This window comes from Ovis aries, chromosome 2 (genome assembly GCF_016772045.2).
Source record: "Ovis aries strain OAR_USU_Benz2616 breed Rambouillet chromosome 2, ARS-UI_Ramb_v3.0, whole genome shotgun sequence".
In the NCBI taxonomy this organism is placed as follows: domain Eukaryota; kingdom Metazoa; phylum Chordata; class Mammalia; order Artiodactyla; family Bovidae; genus Ovis; species Ovis aries.
In genome coordinates this window covers 102,045,690-102,063,423 of record NC_056055.1, presented here as the reverse complement: position 1 = coordinate 102,063,423, position 17,734 = coordinate 102,045,690, and the positions used below count along the sequence as shown (strand labels likewise).

The 17,734-nt window shown below is 49.5% G+C and overlaps 1 protein-coding gene across 1 annotated transcript in view; it reads right to left on the bottom strand.

Annotated features, from left to right (window-relative positions):
- SCARA3 (scavenger receptor class A member 3) overlaps positions 1-14,533 on the bottom strand; it is a 34,939-nt gene extending 20,406 nt beyond the window's left edge. The window contains exon 1 of the mRNA XM_027964600.2: positions 14,252-14,533. Coding sequence (XP_027820401.1) covers positions 14,252-14,258 — 7 coding nt within the window. The 5' untranslated portion in view covers positions 14,259-14,533. The remainder of the gene's footprint in view (positions 1-14,251) is intronic.
- Between the last annotated feature and the right edge of the window lie 3,201 nt (positions 14,534-17,734).

Below are 17,734 nucleotides of genomic sequence, written 5' to 3'. Positions count from 1 at the left end.
CTTTTGTGCTGGGATGTGGGGGTGCAAGCTGATGATGACAACTGAACTGCTTGGGAGATATCTGGTGGGGGGATTTTATAAACCATGTCTGAACATCCAGAGGCAACAGAAGGAAAGATGAATACTTGTGACTACATTAAAGTAAAACAGTAGAACAACACCTCTGCATGGCTAAAAAAGCAAATGATAAGGAGAAAATATTTGCAACACACATCACAGATAAAGAATTAATATACCAAATTTATAATGAGCTTTTAAAAATAGAGGAAATAAAGGAGACAAAATCCTATAGAAAAATGAACAAAAGACCAGAACCAATTATGAAAAGAGATATAAAAGTGGTACCCAAATAAATAAAAAGATGTTTAACTTTACTTATAAGATAAAAGCAGTTTAAAACTACACTGTGATAACATTTCTCACCCATCAGATTGACAAAAAAGGCTTGACAATACACTCTGTTGGCCGAGGCGGTGGAGAGCTAGGGTCTGAAAGCAAAAATGGCCCAAGGCTTGTAGAGCCTTTAATATATGCATTTACCCTTTGACCCAGCAATCACACTTTTATGAATTCGTCTAGGATAAATACCTCCGACAATCTGAAAATATATGTGGCAAGGTTATTCTTTACAGGATTATTTATAATGTCAGAAACTGGGAACTATCTAAGCATGCAAGTAGGGCAGATTGACTAACATCCAACAGCATACATACACACAGTGGGGCTCAGCACAGCTGTGCAAATGAATAAGGGAATCTCTATTAACTGATGTGGAGTCACTTCTGAAGTTATTACAAGAAAATGACAAAGTGCAAAGGAGCACGTTTGATGTGCCACCTTTTCTATAAGAAAGAAGGGAAAATAAGAAGGCATCCATATATATGTTTATCACTAAAAGAAGAAACGCAGCAAGAGTCCCAGTGAGAAAACAACAAAGCTGTTTTCTACAAGGGATGGACTGGGGGAAAAGACTACAGAAAAGTCACCATCCTCTCACTCTAATTTTGTGTATAGTTTGGATTTCCAAAATTATGCTAAGTTTTTACATACTGAAAAATTAAATTTTATTAATAAAAATACTTGGAACCCGATAAGCTGTGCTTGCTGGAATGAATACAATAAATATACTAAATGGAGAAACAAGGAAAAACCTAATCTATTATGACATAGTTTGGACTGTGTAACCTCAGTCTAGGGTGTGATAAGGTAGGCTTGGGGAAGAAGTGCAAACAAATCTTGAACCTTCAAAGAAACGTATTCTGTTGTTGTAGCATGGGTAAAGCAATTAGGAAGTCATTTTAGATTCATTCAAGACGGAGCAAATAGAGTAAATGCATTGATTGGTTTGGACCCAGGGATCTCACTATGGAAAAGGGGATCAGAAATATAGAATGGAAGAGACAAGAAGGAACCCTCTGGGGATGGACTGAAGTTGAAGGTATCAGGGGGAATTCATAATTTCTAAAATGTGTTTATGTATGAATATATTTGTTTACATCCACGTATATGTATAGAGGTATCTCTATTTGTAGCTATGTGTAAACACATAATTTTGTTGAAATTTCCAGGAAGCAAAGATATCAAAATAGCATTGAGCATGCTTAGCAACCCAGATCTTGGTCTCTCATACCATTTCCTACTAAAAAGAACCAAGGCACCTTGAAGAAATGATTAATTCTACCGTTGGGCAGAAGATAGACAGAAGATGAATCTGGAACATCTTGCTATTTCAGAAATTAAGGGACTTCTCAAAAAAAAAAAATGATAGGGGCATGTCAAAAGTATATAGAAACCAGCCTGAACAACTTGAGCACTGAAATATTTAAGTATAATTATGCAATTATGAGTCATTGAAAAAAAATAGGAATCCGTACCAGAGACAAACTGACAGGGAGAAGGGAGGGCTCTTATTACTTCTGGAGCTGGGGGATCAGCAGTCATCATGGTCAAGACCAGATCGGGCAAGAACCATCGATGAGTGCCACCTCTTGGGAAAATGTTGATGAAGAACAGCATGTATGTCTGTTTATGTATAAGCCTTTATACACCACCTTAAAGTGTCTCCTTACAGACTAGACTACTTATTATTGCAGAGGAGGAAAAAAGGCTCAGGAATTATACATTGAGGAAGTCAGGCAACACTGAGCAGGAGAGGGACAGATGGCCATGGTATACCTTTAGATGTGACCGCTGAGCAGGGCACACCATCATCTACAAAGTTTATTGGCCAAGGATGCAGAACCCCAACTGAATCATGAGGTGATATGAGAAAAACACAGCATGAAAACTGTACTTAAAAAGTTGGTGGGGGACTGTATTTTCAAGAATATTAGAGTCTAAAAAGACACCACAAGGTGAAAGAGACGTGACAACCAAATGCAGTCCTTAATGTCAGAATGGATCCTGTGCTGAGGGAAAAGGAACTCTATCGAGGGCATTACTTGATCAACGAACATCAGAATACCTATGGTAAATTAGATACAGAATTGAAGCAAATTCAGTAGTTCATGACTGTAGCCTGATCATCTTCCTGTTCCTAGGAAATCCACGCTGAAGTGTTCAGAAGTAAAAAACCACAGTGTATGTAAATTACCTTCAAGAGCTTCAGAAAAAGTAAACAGGAAGGAAATCCAAGAAAGAGGAGATACATCTATACTTATAGCTGATTCACTTTGCTGTACAGCAGAAAGTAAAACAACATTGTAAAAGCAACTACACTCTAATATAAGGACCCTGATCAGTAACAGTATCATAACCTCCTGAATTTCCTGCTTGAGTTTCCTCTCCATAGTAACAGACTCCAGGTACCCTCTATGTGATGGAGTTAGTGTGTTTTCAGCTGTGTGCATGAGTGTGTGTGTGTGTGTGTGTGTGTATATGTGTGCATGCTTTGACGGAGAGTGGGCACAGAGGTAGAAGGAAGGCTGGCAAGGATGGGAACGCTTTCTATGTATCCTAAGAAACCAACCTCTTCAGCCCTGCTTTGTGTCTTGGGCGGCTATCCCATCATCAATCTGCCAAGAGTTTAAGAGGATAACTCTGTCTGGGAGGTTACCACCACTGCCATCAGTTTTCCATTAAGCAGCGCCCCAGGCGAGGTGGTGCCTGCTGTGCTGTGACCACCAAAACCTCACCCTAACTAGCGGGGCCCTCTCACCCCCAACATTTCAGTCAGAATGACGCTGTTGGATATACCGCAGCCTTTGGGGTCCCTTGGGGAGGTATTCCTTCCATTCTTAGAGCGGAGACGCCTTCCAGGCCTTCCTGCCGGTTTCTCATTTCTTTCCTCCCCTGGTGGGGCTTCTCTGCCCACCCCCGTGATGAGGTCTCCTCCCTGTTCTGTTTCCAGGATCAATTTCATCACTTTGCTGTTTATAGCCTTTGCAGGGAATCTGGGAAGGCTTAAATCAAGCAAGATTAACACTAACCTTCAGCGAACACTCCCTCGGAAAGCACACAGCTCTGTCATAATTCTGCTCTCCTGTCGAGAGCCCCCAGATGGGCAGTCGTGAGCAAGTGGGAATTCACAGAGATCCATCTGATGCCTTGTGGGGTAGCCCACGTGAAGGGAACTGCTGGTGGGCATGATCTCTTCTCTTTAGACGAGCGATTTCACAAGTGTTTGGCCCCATTCCCTTTGCTGGCATCTCGGCTCCATAACTCACAGCACTGTTCCCCAGCGTCCCCAAACAGATCTTCTCTTTCTAATCCTTCAGACTTCCTGTTTACTAGTGCTGAACCACGGACCCTAGGGACCCTCATTTACCTACGTCTGGAAGGCTGTAGCAACTGTCCCAGCCCTGTTCCTCTGAATGAGGACATAATCCAAAGCATTTGTGAGGGTTTTAGAAGCCAAACTGTTAGCAAGCATGGACTCATTATACTCGCATTACACCACGACTGAGCCAGTGAGAGGATGGGAGAGGAGACAGACCTAAAGAATGGAGAAGAGCTTGGCTGGAGGACAAGGGCGATGACGGGCGAGATGATGGTGGATGAGGCAGGATCTGTACTCTGCCCTTGCACTGGACCAAGGGGGGTCGGCAGAGGCAGGGAAAGAATCTCCTCCGCAGTACATCTTCTGCACTGCTTGTTCCCATGCCTTCTGGGGCATGTCATTTAGTGTTGGGTGCCCTGGCTTTCCAGAATTTCCAGAGAGAGGGGGAGTGGGAAGGAAACTTGTTAAGTCACAGAGCCACTTGTCATGTTACAAAGGCTCAGAGAGGTTAAGTGATCTGTTAGCTAGTCAGTGGTTCCTAAATGCCCAGCAATCTGAAAAGTCACAGTGTTAGTCGCTCAGTCGTGTTCAATTCTTCACAACCCCATGAACTGTAGCCTGCCAGCCTTCTCTATCTATGGGATTCCCCAGGCAAGAACACTTAAGTAGGTTGCCGTTCTCTTCTCCAAGGGATCTTCCCAACCCAGGGATTGAACTCAGGTTTCCTGTTTTGCAGTACGTCTATGTCACCTGGGAAGTGATCTGAAGCAAGATGCAAATACACTTATGGAGTTCTTGCACAGCTACACACAGACACACAGACACACACACAGACACACACACAGACACACACACAGACACACACACAGACACACACACAGACACACAGACACACACACAGACACAGACACACAGACACACAGACACACACACACAGACACACACACACAAACACACAGACACAGACACACACACACACAGACACACACACAGACACAGACACACAGACACACAGACACACACACACAGACACACACACACAGACACACACACAGACACACACAGACACACAGACACACACACACACAGACAGACACACAGACACACACACAGACACACACACACAGACACACACAGAGACACACACACAGAGACACACACACACAGACACACACACACACAGACACAGACACACAGACACACACACAGACACACAGACACAGACACACACAGACAGACACAGACAGACAGACAGACAGACAGACACACACACAGACACACACACACCCCCACAGAGCTCCCGAAAGCCCAAAAGCCTCATCCATCTGGGCCCGGCATCTGTTTGCACATCTGGCCTGCCAGCAGTTTGTCACCTCCCTGAGGTCAGGAAGTCTTTCCTGGGCCTCTTTCAACACAGGGCTGACCTCAGGCGGATATTCAAAATAGATGGATTTACTGACCCTTTGTGAAGGCCTGCATCCTTAGAGTATTGCTAATTTCTGCCCTTTTTGATTAATAGCTGTTTTACAACAACAACAAAAAAAGTTTAATGACTTACAATATGGTTTAAACATGATCTATTTTTAGAGTTCTCCATGGCGAGGGAGTGCTGGGGAGTTCTGATGAATTCAGGATGCAAAAGCTTAAAGGAGCAGAAATTTTGAAAAAATATACAGGGAGGGGCCTAATGTTTGGATTGAAAAGGAATGAAAGAGGGATTTGGGGGTAGTGCAGCAAAATTTGGGACCTGCTTCCCCCCTTTCCCCGAGCTGCAGCAAGGGTTATGATTTTTCACTCCTAAAGGCTAAACAGACTCCCTTTTTGTGGGAGAGGGGTTTAATTTTCTCCATCTGTGTCCAGTTGATCACTTTAGAATCCCACCAGCATTTTTACGGCCCTCTCAACTCAGGCTGCAGTTCTCTCCTGCATCAAATGTAAACCATCCATGAAACTGAGGGCTTCTTGACATGCTGAAAATGAAGGAGCCCCATAGTGTCAAATATTATGGGCTGCCAGGTCCTGGGATGGTTGGAGAGGTCACCGCAGGTGTCTGAAATGAGGTCATCTTTCTAGGAAGGCAGACACAGGCTCTCGTTGTATTTTCTCTCTCTTTTTCATCCTTCTTTCATTTTGCTGACTCCAGGATAGAGGCTAGTGGGACGGCAGCGAGTGGGTCTTGGGAAAGGAGCATACCCTTGGGATAGGGTAATGCCTGAACCCACGAGTATTTGGGAAAACCTCTCTTTTGGGACAAACTGGGGACAGCCTGCTGTTCTGGGTACCAAACTTCAAGGACTTTGTATGTCCGTTTCAGCCTCCCCTGTTCTAGAGGGAGCTGTCATGAGGGAGCATCCTGCATGACCTACCCAAGGCATAACTGGCCCCACACTTCAGCTGGAGAGCTCTACCCAAATTCCAAGCAACGACCTTTACAAACAAATTAGCCTCCGAAGACAGCGCTGCAAGCTCAGTCTCATGAAGCAGCGGCAACCACTAGAGATTTGAAAGAGCCTCTGTTTCGTCCGTACCTACGGTCGTGTCATCCAACTCAAATATCAGAGGGACAGCCACAGGGGAACGCCCTTGTTTTTTCAAGCCTCGGCTCCCACAGAGCCACGTCTAGAGTTTGATTTGAAGGTTCCCGAGTGGGCACGTGGCTGGGCGTGACTCCTGGCTCTGCTGAGGTTAGACCAGGTTCACCTCACCCTGTGGAGGTGGAAAATAGCCCCAACCTGCTAACACAACTGTGGCCGTCGACTCAGGCTTGCTTTTGGTTGACCGAAAATGTGGAGTTAATTCACTCTTTGGCCTTTCTGGGACTGCAATCTCCCATCAGAGTCAGCGAGGGGGAGAGATTCGAGGAACTGAATAAAAGGGCTTTCTTCAGGAACTTCAAGGAACATATTTTGATGATTTCCTTCTATGGAGTTCACAGAGTGGGTTTTCAAAACAGCCAATTGGGTCAGTAAAAATAAAGATTTCAGACTCTTCTCAGGAACCAAGGCTATATTTAAAGTCACAGAGAAATTGTAGTTTACGGTTGGAGAATGCTGTAATTAAGGTTGAAAAGCTGTTTTCCTTGGAAGCTTTCTGCCATGACCCCCTCGCCACAGTCTTCCGCTGCAGATGCGTCTATATTCGGGTGGGAATCCGTCTGTCCCTCTCTGCTCTGATGAACTGGTCCTTCCCTTTCAGATTCTCCTGCTCAGAAGGTATCATGCTCTGCTTCCCTGTGACAGTTGCCGCCTCTCTGCACCTTCATTCCTAAAATCCACATTTGATGCTCTGGGACAGGCATTACCTCTCTCCCTCTCCCCTCCCCACCACTTCTGCCTGAATCCTCAGAGCCAGCCCATGGCTCCCAGCATCGGCTGTCTTTCACGGTTTCCGTAACCACAGAGGTTGTGGGCAGACTCCCTCTCTATCCTAAATTACCTTCCTCCCCTTTCTTGCCCTCAGTGTTCTCACTGGGGCACTCTTGGCATTTGGGTGGCATAAAGCTCTACTACACAAGGTCCACCCACACTGTGCAGACATCTGGCATGGTGACCCATGGAGTGCCAGGAGCAATCCCTGGTTATTTGCGATAAACTCAAAATGCCAACTGGGGGACTTCCCTAAGTGGTCCAAAGGCTAAGACTCTGCACTCACAATGACGCAGAGGGCCTGGGTTCCATCCCTGGTCCGGGAACTAGATCTCACAGGCCACGACGAAAGACCAGATGTGCTGCAATTAAGAGTGCACATGCCGCAATGAACAAAGACCGAAGATTCTAAGTGCCGCAACTAAGATCTGGCACAGGGAATATATGTACATGTGTGGGCTGATTCACTGCTGTACAGCAGAACTAGCATAGCATTGTAAAGCAACCATGCATGCTTAGCCGCTCAGTTGTGTCTACTCTTTGAGACCCCATGGATTATAGCCAGGCTCCTCTGTTCATGGTATTCTCCATGAAGGAATATTGGAGTGGGTTGCCATGCTCTCCTCCAGGGGAATCTTCCCAATCCAGAGATAGAACCCAGGTCTTCTGCATTGCAGGTGGATTCTTTACCGTCTGAGCCACCAGAGAAGCCCCCAAAAGAAACTATACTCCAATAAAAATTAATCAAAAACAAACCTGGAAGCTGTGGGTAGGTTAAAGGCTAATACTATGCCATTTTAGACAAAGGATTTGAGCATCCTTGGATTTTGGTATACCTGGGGGATTTTGGAATAAAACCCCATGGATATGGGGGGTGGTATTTGAGAAGAGCATCTTGACTATTCACTCAGTACAGCAGACCTCAACCCTCTCCCATCATATACACACTGGTCTCCCCTGTGGAGATAGCACCTCCTCCACTGCCCTTGAACTCCACAAGTCCAGTGGATGGGAAGGGTGGGAATCATTAGTTTCTTGATCTTGACCATCACGTCTGGGCCTTCAAACCCCTCACTCTCTCTACTTGTCACTACTTCCGGTCATGCTTTCTCTCACACGGGGATTCCCCTTCTGTCTCTGGGCTCTGTGTGCAAAATAGTGAGAAAACCATCAACTTCATGAGCTGCTATAAAAATGAGACAACATGTGAAAAGGACCAGATACTTGATAGATGGGAGTATCAGCCATTTTTATTAGAATTATTTTTCTATCCTGCTTGAACTCTGCTGTCATTTATTTCCCTTCCCTAAGGTCCGTCACACTCAGGACTGGTTTTCAACTTTCAAAAACTCCAATTTTTCCTTTTCACTCAGCAATCTCCTTTCTAGGAATTACTTTTTAAAGGGATAAACATACCACTAGGCAAAGATGGACATGTAAAGATTATCATTGCATGCTGTGATAAATGCAAGGGAAAATGTATATACCTTAAGTGTCGATTGATAAAGGATTGGGCTTCCCTGATGGCTCAGAGAGTAAAGAATCCATCTGCAATGTGGGAGACCTGGGTTCGATCCCTGGGTTGGAAGATCCCCTGGAGGAGGGCATGGCAACCCACTTCAGTAATCTTGCCTGGAGAATCCCCATGGACAGGCTACAGTCCATGGGGTTGCAAAGAGACAGACATGACTGAGCAACTAAGCACAGTACAAAGGATTGATTAAATAAATTCTTATAAAGCCATACTATAGAATATTATGCAGCTGTTAAAAAAGAATGAAGATCTATACTTATTGCCCAAGGAATATGTCTAGGTTCTATTGTTGGAATTTAAAAATACATATAAAAGTACATATATAGTATAATCTTACCTATGTGGAAAAAAAAATCTGTGTGCAAATAAACACAGAAGAATTTCCGGAAGAATTCTCATCAATTTTCTCTGAGGGGTAGGAGTTCCTGTGAGGACTATTTTTTTTTTCCTTTTATGCATTTTTTCAAAATTTTTATACTGGGGATGGATGGTAAAAAGATTCAGAGCAACTAGTGATGCAAACAGCCTATGTCTACATCCTGGGGTACCATGAAGGCAGCCTTTCTTTCTACAAGCAAAGCTCAGCCACTCATGTCTCCATCATCCCCAGGCCCCCCTCTCCCCTTTTCTTCTCTCCCCTGACCTTCCAATGAGCCGGCCAGTCCCACCTTGAAAATTTCTTCACGCCTGGCCTGCTTCTTGCTTTAACTTCTTAGCTGTCTTTTTCTCAAACTTCTCTAACACAAGGCCTCCCTGGGTTTTTGTTTCAAATCTGCCCACTCTTCTCTCGGTCTATGCCACCTGTTTTTTCCAGGATCGAATAACCCTGAGCAAAGCCTGTCCATCAACAGTCAATGCTGTTGACCATTTCCTCCCTCTTGGAACTTTCTCCTCTCAATTTCCATGATATTACATCCTCCTTCGTCCCCTGACCACTCCTCTTGGCTCCATCACAGGCTCATTTTCTTCTTCCCTCATGGCTTTCTCTAAAAGTAGAGATTTCCCAACGTGGGTGAATGTCATTAGAGAACCAGCAAGCAGGCCATCTTCTGACAAACCCATTCAGGGCCTCTCCAAAGTCAACAGGACACAGTTGGAGTCCTTGGCGTGGTGCTCAAGGCCTCCTGGTCCTGTGGCTCCCAGCGTTTCTCTGCCAAACCCTCAACCTTCAAGCCATCCTCTCTGCCCATCACCCTTGGATACACTTACCCAATGACAGCGCCCGCCCCTCCTGCCTGTCTCCTGCATGACCCCATGCAGACCTTGCTCACCTTCTACTACATCCTAAAGCCTTCCCCACCTGCCCCAATGTGAGAGGTTCTTTTTCTCCTCGGATTTCTATGGAATCTACTGTCTGTACCATTCACTGGCGCCTTCATGTCATCCCCCTTGATTACTTGGTTCTCTTCTGTTTTTTCTAACTTTTATTGGAGTATAGTTGCTTTACCATATTGCTTTAGTGTTTACTGTAAAACAAAGTGAATCAGCTAAATGTATATATATATATATCCCCTCCATTTTTGGATTTCCTTCCCATTTAGGCCACCACTGAGTAGAATTCCCTGTGCTCTATAGGAGGTTTTCATTAGTTATCTATTTTATACATAGTCGTGTATTTCTGTTATGCGGCTGGGGCCCTGGGATGTCAAGGGAGATCGTGGAAGGCTTCCCTAAACTGGGGGAAAGATACATAAGAACTGCCCCCAAAGGCCTTCACGAAACCTGCCAAAGCGTTCACCAGCATCTACTGAGAAGCAGAATTCTTTATCTCCTCTTTCAAATAAGCTTGAGAGGGGAGTCTTCAGTTATAAAAATCACCCCAGCTGGAAGGCAAGGTGGCCAGCGTGCACCCCCATCCCCCCCCCCCCCGCCTCAGGCCATTTTATTGACTCTGTGCACCTTGGCCATGTCAGACCCCCTCCAGTGCCCTGTGGTCTGAGGATGAAGGTTGGGGTTCCAAAAGGGACCCAGTCTGCACCTCGATGAGAGGATACATCCCCCCTGCCAAGCAGCGGGAGGTAGATTTTCCGGGATCTCATTGCTGTTTTCTGAGTCCCCCTGCCCTCCCACCTGCCCTTTGCCTTCAGGGTGTGGGCACTGCTCCCTGATTCCATGCAGAAGGGCTTTTCCCCCAGGCTTGGGGGACAGCAAGATATGGGTCTGCCCATCAGGAAGCTGAGGCCAAGTCTCCCTGGGCACAGTGACCCATGCGGCAGGCCTGCCTCCAACCATCTCTACCAAGTCGCTTTTGCTTGGCCCTCAGCCCAAAGCTCCTGGGCTGAGTCCCAGGGCATCAGGGCAAGATGGGCATCAGGACCACCAGGAGGAGGAAGGTGGGCCGGAGAAGGGAACGCTGACCAGAGCCTCGTGTGTGGCCAGGATCAGAGCCTGTGTCCTTGACTCTCAAATCAGTCATCTCTGCAGTGAACCGAACTACTCCATGGGGACCTCATGTGGCTGGAAGGGGCTCTTGCCACCGGACCCTCTCACTGGAGATGTGGGAACAATTCCACAGGTGGCTGTTAAAGACTCAGACAAACCAGTGGGCAGCTCCAAGGTGGGCCCGTCACCAGGGGTGGTGGCAGCTGTGTGCCCTCAGGTGTGAGAGGGGCTGGACTGGGGGCCTGGGGCTGGCTTGCATCAAAAGATGCGGCTGCCTGGGAGGCCCGGCTGCCAGCCAGTGGGCAGGCGGTGGGAGGTGCCTCGGGGTGGAAACAGTTTGGCTGGCAGAGCGGGCCTGGCGCCTGGCCGCTGGTGGTGGCACTCCTTAGCAGACCTGTTTTCTTGTCTAAGTACCGTCCCCACCAATCCCCACAAAGCATAACATCACCGTGTTTAGCTTTGAGCGGGGCTGGTGAGCCTTTGCCAGCCCATGTAATCCTCAGATCCGTGGCAGATTGGTGGGAGAGTTCGAAGCTAGCTTCCCCCGGGGAAGGGCTGTCCTGGAAGGGGCCGGGCCTGTTTTTCTGGCACTTTCCTTTTTCCATGTGGGGAAAAAAAAAAAAAATTTCTGATTCTTCACAGTCCGCAGACTCCCCAAGGCCAAATATTGACTGCCTGGCCTGGCTTTTCCCTCTCAGGTAGAGGTGGCAGCTCTTCCTGGCTCCCGGGGAGGATGAGGGTGACCAAGGGGGAGACCCTGCAGGGAGGCGTGTTGGGAACACACCCGGCCTTCTCCGCAGCTCTGAGGCCCGGGGCCCTAGGATGTCATGGGAGATAGTGGAAGGTTCCCCAAAACTGGGGGAAAAATATACAAGAGCTGCCCTGAAGGCCTCAGCAAACAGGAATGCAGCCCCCCATGGTGGTGAGACTGCTCCTTGAGAGAAAAGGGCAGGCCTTGGGCTTCTTACTTGGAGCCCACAGCCTCCCAGCCAACAAGCTGGTCCTCCTCAGAGACCTCCTCTAAACACCCATTCATAGCAGCTCTTTCCTTTTCCTCCTCCACTCAGAAGAATGTTGTTGCCTCGCTGACTTTCAGAAAGGCGGGTCATGTGTTCCCAACTCCCTCCCCAGGAGTTGGGTGTGTGTGTTAGTCTTTCAGTCCTACTTTTTGTGACCCCCATGGACTGTACGCACCAGGCTTCTCTGTCCATGGGATTCTCTGGGCAAAAATACTGGAGTGGGTTGCCATGCCCTCTTCCAGGGGATCTTCCTGACCCAGGGATCAAACCCGGGTCTCCCAACATTTCAGGCGGATTCTTTACCATTTGAGCCACCAGGGAAGCCTCCCACCCCCACAAGAACTGGGTATCTCCTCCATGTTAGAGGCGATCAGCCCTGCCTGTCTTTCCCTCACCATCTTTTCTCTCCAAGTGTTCTTCTGGAATGTTGGTGGAGCCAAACCTCTCTGAGAACATGCGGCATCTTAACCACCATCATCCACATCCAGAGCAGCGTGGGCCCTGAGCCTGTGGTGAGAGGTGGTCTCAGATCTTTCTGGAAGCTTCTGGTAGTGACCTCCCCGGGGTCGCTGACCAGGCACAGACAGGACTGCACCACAGATGTGGGAGTGAGCCGATAACAGGAGCTCGGTGAGGAAGGCCCCTCTCTATTGCTAAGGGAACTCCCTGGAGTTGGTGATAACCTGCTCGCCTCATCCCAGGAAGCTCAAGACACGCTGAGGCCGCCAGGGAGCACAGACAGAGGGACCAGAGACCAGAGGGGAGGAAGAGGGATGTACGTATGAGCAAGCACACTGGCCTGGAGGTCAGGAGCTCTGGGCTAGTCCCCCTGACCAGCTGTGAATCTTAAGCTAGTCCCTTCTCTCGTCCACAAGCCCAGCAGTGTAATTTGCACGTTCCAGTGCAAAATAAAAATGCTGAGCTCCCTTGTTTAAAAAATTATTAATAATTTTAAGACAGGGGAATTCCCTGGTGCTCCAGTGGTTAAGACTCCATGCTGCCAATGCAGGGGGCATGGGTTCGATCCCTGGTCAGGGAACTAAGATCCCACATGCCAAAAATATATTAAAATAATAATAATTTTAAGACAGCAAAGGCAGACCATTGAACAGCTCTGGGACCTTGGGGGACTGCACAGGTGATCCAACCATAAGGCCAATCCTACCTGCTTGGGCCTCAGTTTCCCCAACCACACCGCATGGAGGCTGTCATCAGTCAGAGGTTTACCCATGAAGCCTTTTCTTCACAGGAACCCTGAACCCTTCTATGGCAGACAAGGTTGCTTCGTCAACACCCCATGAGAACATAGCGGAAAGCCCTGTGGATGACCCAAAAGCCCTTGGTTGCTTTAACATTCAGTAAGCGGAAGAGGTGTTAGGAGCAAAAGCATCTGCCCGGCTCCTATGGAAGGATTAGAAGAAAGTAGGTGAGACAGGGTCCATCTTCAAAGTTTCCAGACTCACAGTATGACTCCAGAGCTGGCTTCTCCCTTAGCCTGAGAATGAGCGTGAAGCCCAGATGTCCACTCTCCCTGGCCCCAAGAAAGCCAGGGTCCAGGGGTGAACATCCGGGACCAGGTCTGCTTGTTGTTTCCATCCCAGGAACTGGCTGCAAGGACCACTGTGGTGATGCTCACCCGCCCAGGGAGAGCTCAGGCCTGGGCCACTGACCTTCCACCACTGCTCTGTCCCTAGGGGGCCAGAGGTAGGTCAGGCAGGGGTCAGAGGTAGGTCAGGCAGGGGTCAGAGGTTGGGAAGGGCTGGGCCTGGGCTAAGAAGCTCAGTCACAGCAGGTCTCTCCTGGGATTGAAACCCCCAGAGGAGGATCCCTTGGGGTAAAGGGCTAGATGGGGGCTGCAGGAGACTGTGAGATGGGTGTGCTAGATGAAGTCGACATTGCTAGAAGCTTTGGGCTGTAGCATCATTCCGTGCTGTCTGGTTAAAGGGATCAAAAACTTCTCTGGTAATTACAATGGCTTTTCAGGCAAGAGCAATGACAGATGAGAACGTTCTCCATTCTCCCTCTCCTCTCCCCTTCCTCTGGACTTCAGGGCTCCATCCTGTCCTCCTAAGACTTTCCTCCAGACGATACGAAAGGCGTAGGGCAGCCCCTGCCATCCTTCCCGTAGGAGTCCTCCGGTCCTCAGCCCGCCCGCCGAGAGATGCCCGCCGCACCCGGTGAGGGTGGAGGGCCCCAAGGGGGCTCGCCTCGGAGCTCCCGCGCGCGGGCTTACCTTTCATGGTCCCGGCTCCGAGGCCTCAGGCGGGCCCGGCCGGAGGCTGCTCGGCGGCCGTGCGACCCCGAGCGGAAGCCTGCGGGTTCCCGGAGGGCACCGACCGATCGCCTCCCTACGCGCCGCCCGCGGGAGTGGGACTCGGTGCCGGAGTCGCGCCGGAGCCCCGGCTGCGGAGGCGGCGCGCCGAGGGGAGGGTCCGCGGGGTCGCCGGCTGGGGGCGCAGCGCCCGGCCGCCCATCCCGCCGCGCGCTTCCCGTGGAGGCAGGCGAGGCGTGGACTGCGGCCGCCCCCGGCCCCGCGCGCCCGCCCTCCCGCCGCCCGCCCGCCCTCGCGCCCTCCCTCCTCGTCACTGCTTGGGCCCCGGCCCAGATCAACTTCCTTGCTCTTTTCAAAACTGCCGCGGCCCGGCCTCTTTGTGCGGCAGAGGGTCCCCGCGCCCCGCCCGGCCGCCCGGAGCCCCAGCGCGGCGCGCAAGCCCCCGAGCCCGGCCTGGCCGCAGCTGCACTGGGGAGGAGGAGAGGGGAGACCCAGGGAAGGCCGCCTGGTGCCTGGGGGCTCTGGATTTTCGCCCTGGGCCTTTTTTTCCTCACCAATCTGAGGGGTAGAGGGACTGGAGAAGTTAGGATCCCCGGGTGCCAGCCCTAACACCCCACATTGTCTGGGACTTGTCCGCCTTTAAGCTCCGAAAGCCCCGCATCCCGGAGAACCCCCCAGTCCCAGCGGGGGCAGACCAGGACGGCTGGTCACACCAGCTCTGCCACTCTGGATGAGTGACTTTGGGTGGCCACTCCATGTGGTTTTCTGCAAGAGGATACTGGGCCCTGAGCCCTCCCAACTTCTGTGATTTTGTTCCTGGAGGGGCCTCTGGTGTGAACAGTGATGGTGTCTGAGGATAATGGGCCTCAGGCAAGGAGTGGTGATCTCCCCAGAGTCCCTCCTCCGGGAGCCTCACAAGTCATCCTCTCTGATGGGACACTTACTGAGTTCCAGCCATGGGCCAGGTCCTGCCCCAAACTCTGGGAGTGTGGGAACATTCCACACCGTCCAGGTCTTCCTGCGATTGTGTGGTGTGAGGAAAGATAACAGTTTAACAAGTAAAGGTGCTGAGGTGTGAGGTCGCAGAGGTGGGACAAGCAGGGTGGTTGGATGGGGCGGGGGAGACCCCCTGTAGGCCGCAGACCACCTGGCCTGCCCTCTTTCCATTGTCCCCATCTTCACACCTCCACACCCACCCCCGTTTGGTCCTTGGAGTAAAAAGTGCGTGTATGCTCAGTCCTGTCTGACTCTTTGCGACCCCATGGACTATAGCCTCCCAGGCTCCTCTGTCCATGGGATTCTCTGGGCAAGAATACTGGAATGGGTTGCCATTTCCTCCTCCAGAGGTTGGAGTAAAGTAGGTCAGGCCAAAGGGGCAGGGAAACTTTCTCCTAAGCCTAGGAACTGAGAAGGGGCCAAGGACAGTCCATTCCCCCCACCCGCCCCCACCCCACCCCTGTCCCCCCCTTCACAAATCTGAGCCAATCAGAAAGGGGGATGCTCAGCTCTCTCTAATCCCTTCCACTTCCCAATGGCAAGTTTCAGTTCAGACAGTGGTGGTCTCCATGATTTCAGCTGAACTTCACCATGACCTTGAGAAAGGGAGCCAAGAACCTGCTGCCCATTTTACAGGTGGAGTGACTGAGATTCAGAGGGTTTTGCCTACCTAGTAGTAGTCATGATGTACTCCTGGGGCTTTAAATCTGGATTCCAAGTCTGCCGCAGGAACCACAGTCTTCTACACTATGGCATGGATCAGGAGAGCACTTTGTAAACACCAGGGAGATAGCCATCCCAAAGGGTCCTTTAGGTGGTTTACCTGTGTATTAACGAGTTTAATCCTCATAGCAGTCCTAGGAGATAAGTACGGTGATGGTCCTCATTTCTCAGAGGATAGATATTGCATTTAGCATCAGGTCGCTCTAAGTGGAGATGTCGGGATCTGAACCCAGGGAAGCTGCTGAATCCAGCATGTTTGTCCTTCGCCCCAGGGTGCACCATCCTGCCCCTCACAGAAGCTACCCAAATATTTGTTAAAAGAAAGAACAGAAAAATGGCCCTTGGCTTTCTCCATGCTTTCTTTAGTTGGCTAGATCCAAGATGTCTGGTGAGAAAAGGTCCTAACCCTGTACACAAGTGTACCCTCTCCCACACTTCCTCGCCCCCTTGGGATCGGAGGGTGTATGTGCCCTGTGGTGTTGCTACGGTAATGCAGAAGCAGCCTCAGAGAAATGAAACATGCCTGCCGGTGTGTGACTATAGATGGGGCCTGGCTGAGCAGAGCTGGACCCAGCCCTGAAGAGGTTCAGAGGATGAACTCCTGCTCCAAAAGGACTCTGGAAAGAGGAGTCCAGCACTGTGGAGCAGTAGGAAAGAGCTGGAGACCCACTGGCCAAAGTACCAGAGTAGTTCAGAGAGGGAAGGAGGGAGAAAGAGGGGTAGAGGATGATCAGAGATCACGATCACAGATCACAGATGAAGAAGCGAGATAGACTCCTTAGAAATTACACCAGCCTTTGGATGAGAGCTTTCAGCTGCAACTTCAGGCAATTTCTATCAACAACCAGAGTGCTGAACCCAGGGCAGCTGGGATGACTTCCCCTGAGAGACCAGATTTTGGAACTGTTAGGGTGTGTCTCAGCTGGGACTTGAGTGCAGAGCCACCAGACAGGGTGGGCGGGGTGGGATGGGCTAGGGAGACTGCTTAAAACTGTTTTTAACTTGAGTTGGGGTAGGGAAAGTGTGGGAACAGTTGCTTGTGGCACAGCAACTTAGTTATATTGAAAGTCAAAGGAAATCACTAAAGAGCAGAGGTTATTTGGAGGGAAAAAAACGTAATCACTACTGGTGGAAACTTCCATGTATTAATGAAGGTAGGAAGTCCCACCCCAGTCCTTTTTTTACACTGAAGTATAGTTGGTTTATAATATTGTGTTAGTTTCAGGTGTACAGCAAAGTGATTCAGTTACGTATGCAGGAGACCTGGGTTCAATCCCTGGGAAGATCCCCTGGAGGAGGGCATGGCAACCTACTCTAGTATAGTTGCCTGGAGAATCCCCATGGACAGATGAGCATGGAGAGTCAGACAGGCCTAAACGGCAGCAGCATACATGATATCATATCATGTTTGTCTTTCTCTATCTGACTTACTTAAGTAAAGATAATACTCTCTAGGTCCATTCATTGGTTGCTGCAAATGGTGTTCTTTCATTTTTTATGTCTAAGTTATAAGATGCTGGGAGGGACTGGGGGCAGGAGGAGAAGGGGACGACAGAGGATGAGATGGCTGGATGGCATCACTGACTCCATGGAGATGAGTTTGAGTGAACTCCGGGAGTTGGTGATGGACAGGGAGGCCTGGAGTGCTGCGATTCATGGGGTCGCAAAGAGTTGGACACGACTGAGCAACTGAACTGAACTATAAGATCAGCTTAACATCTCCTT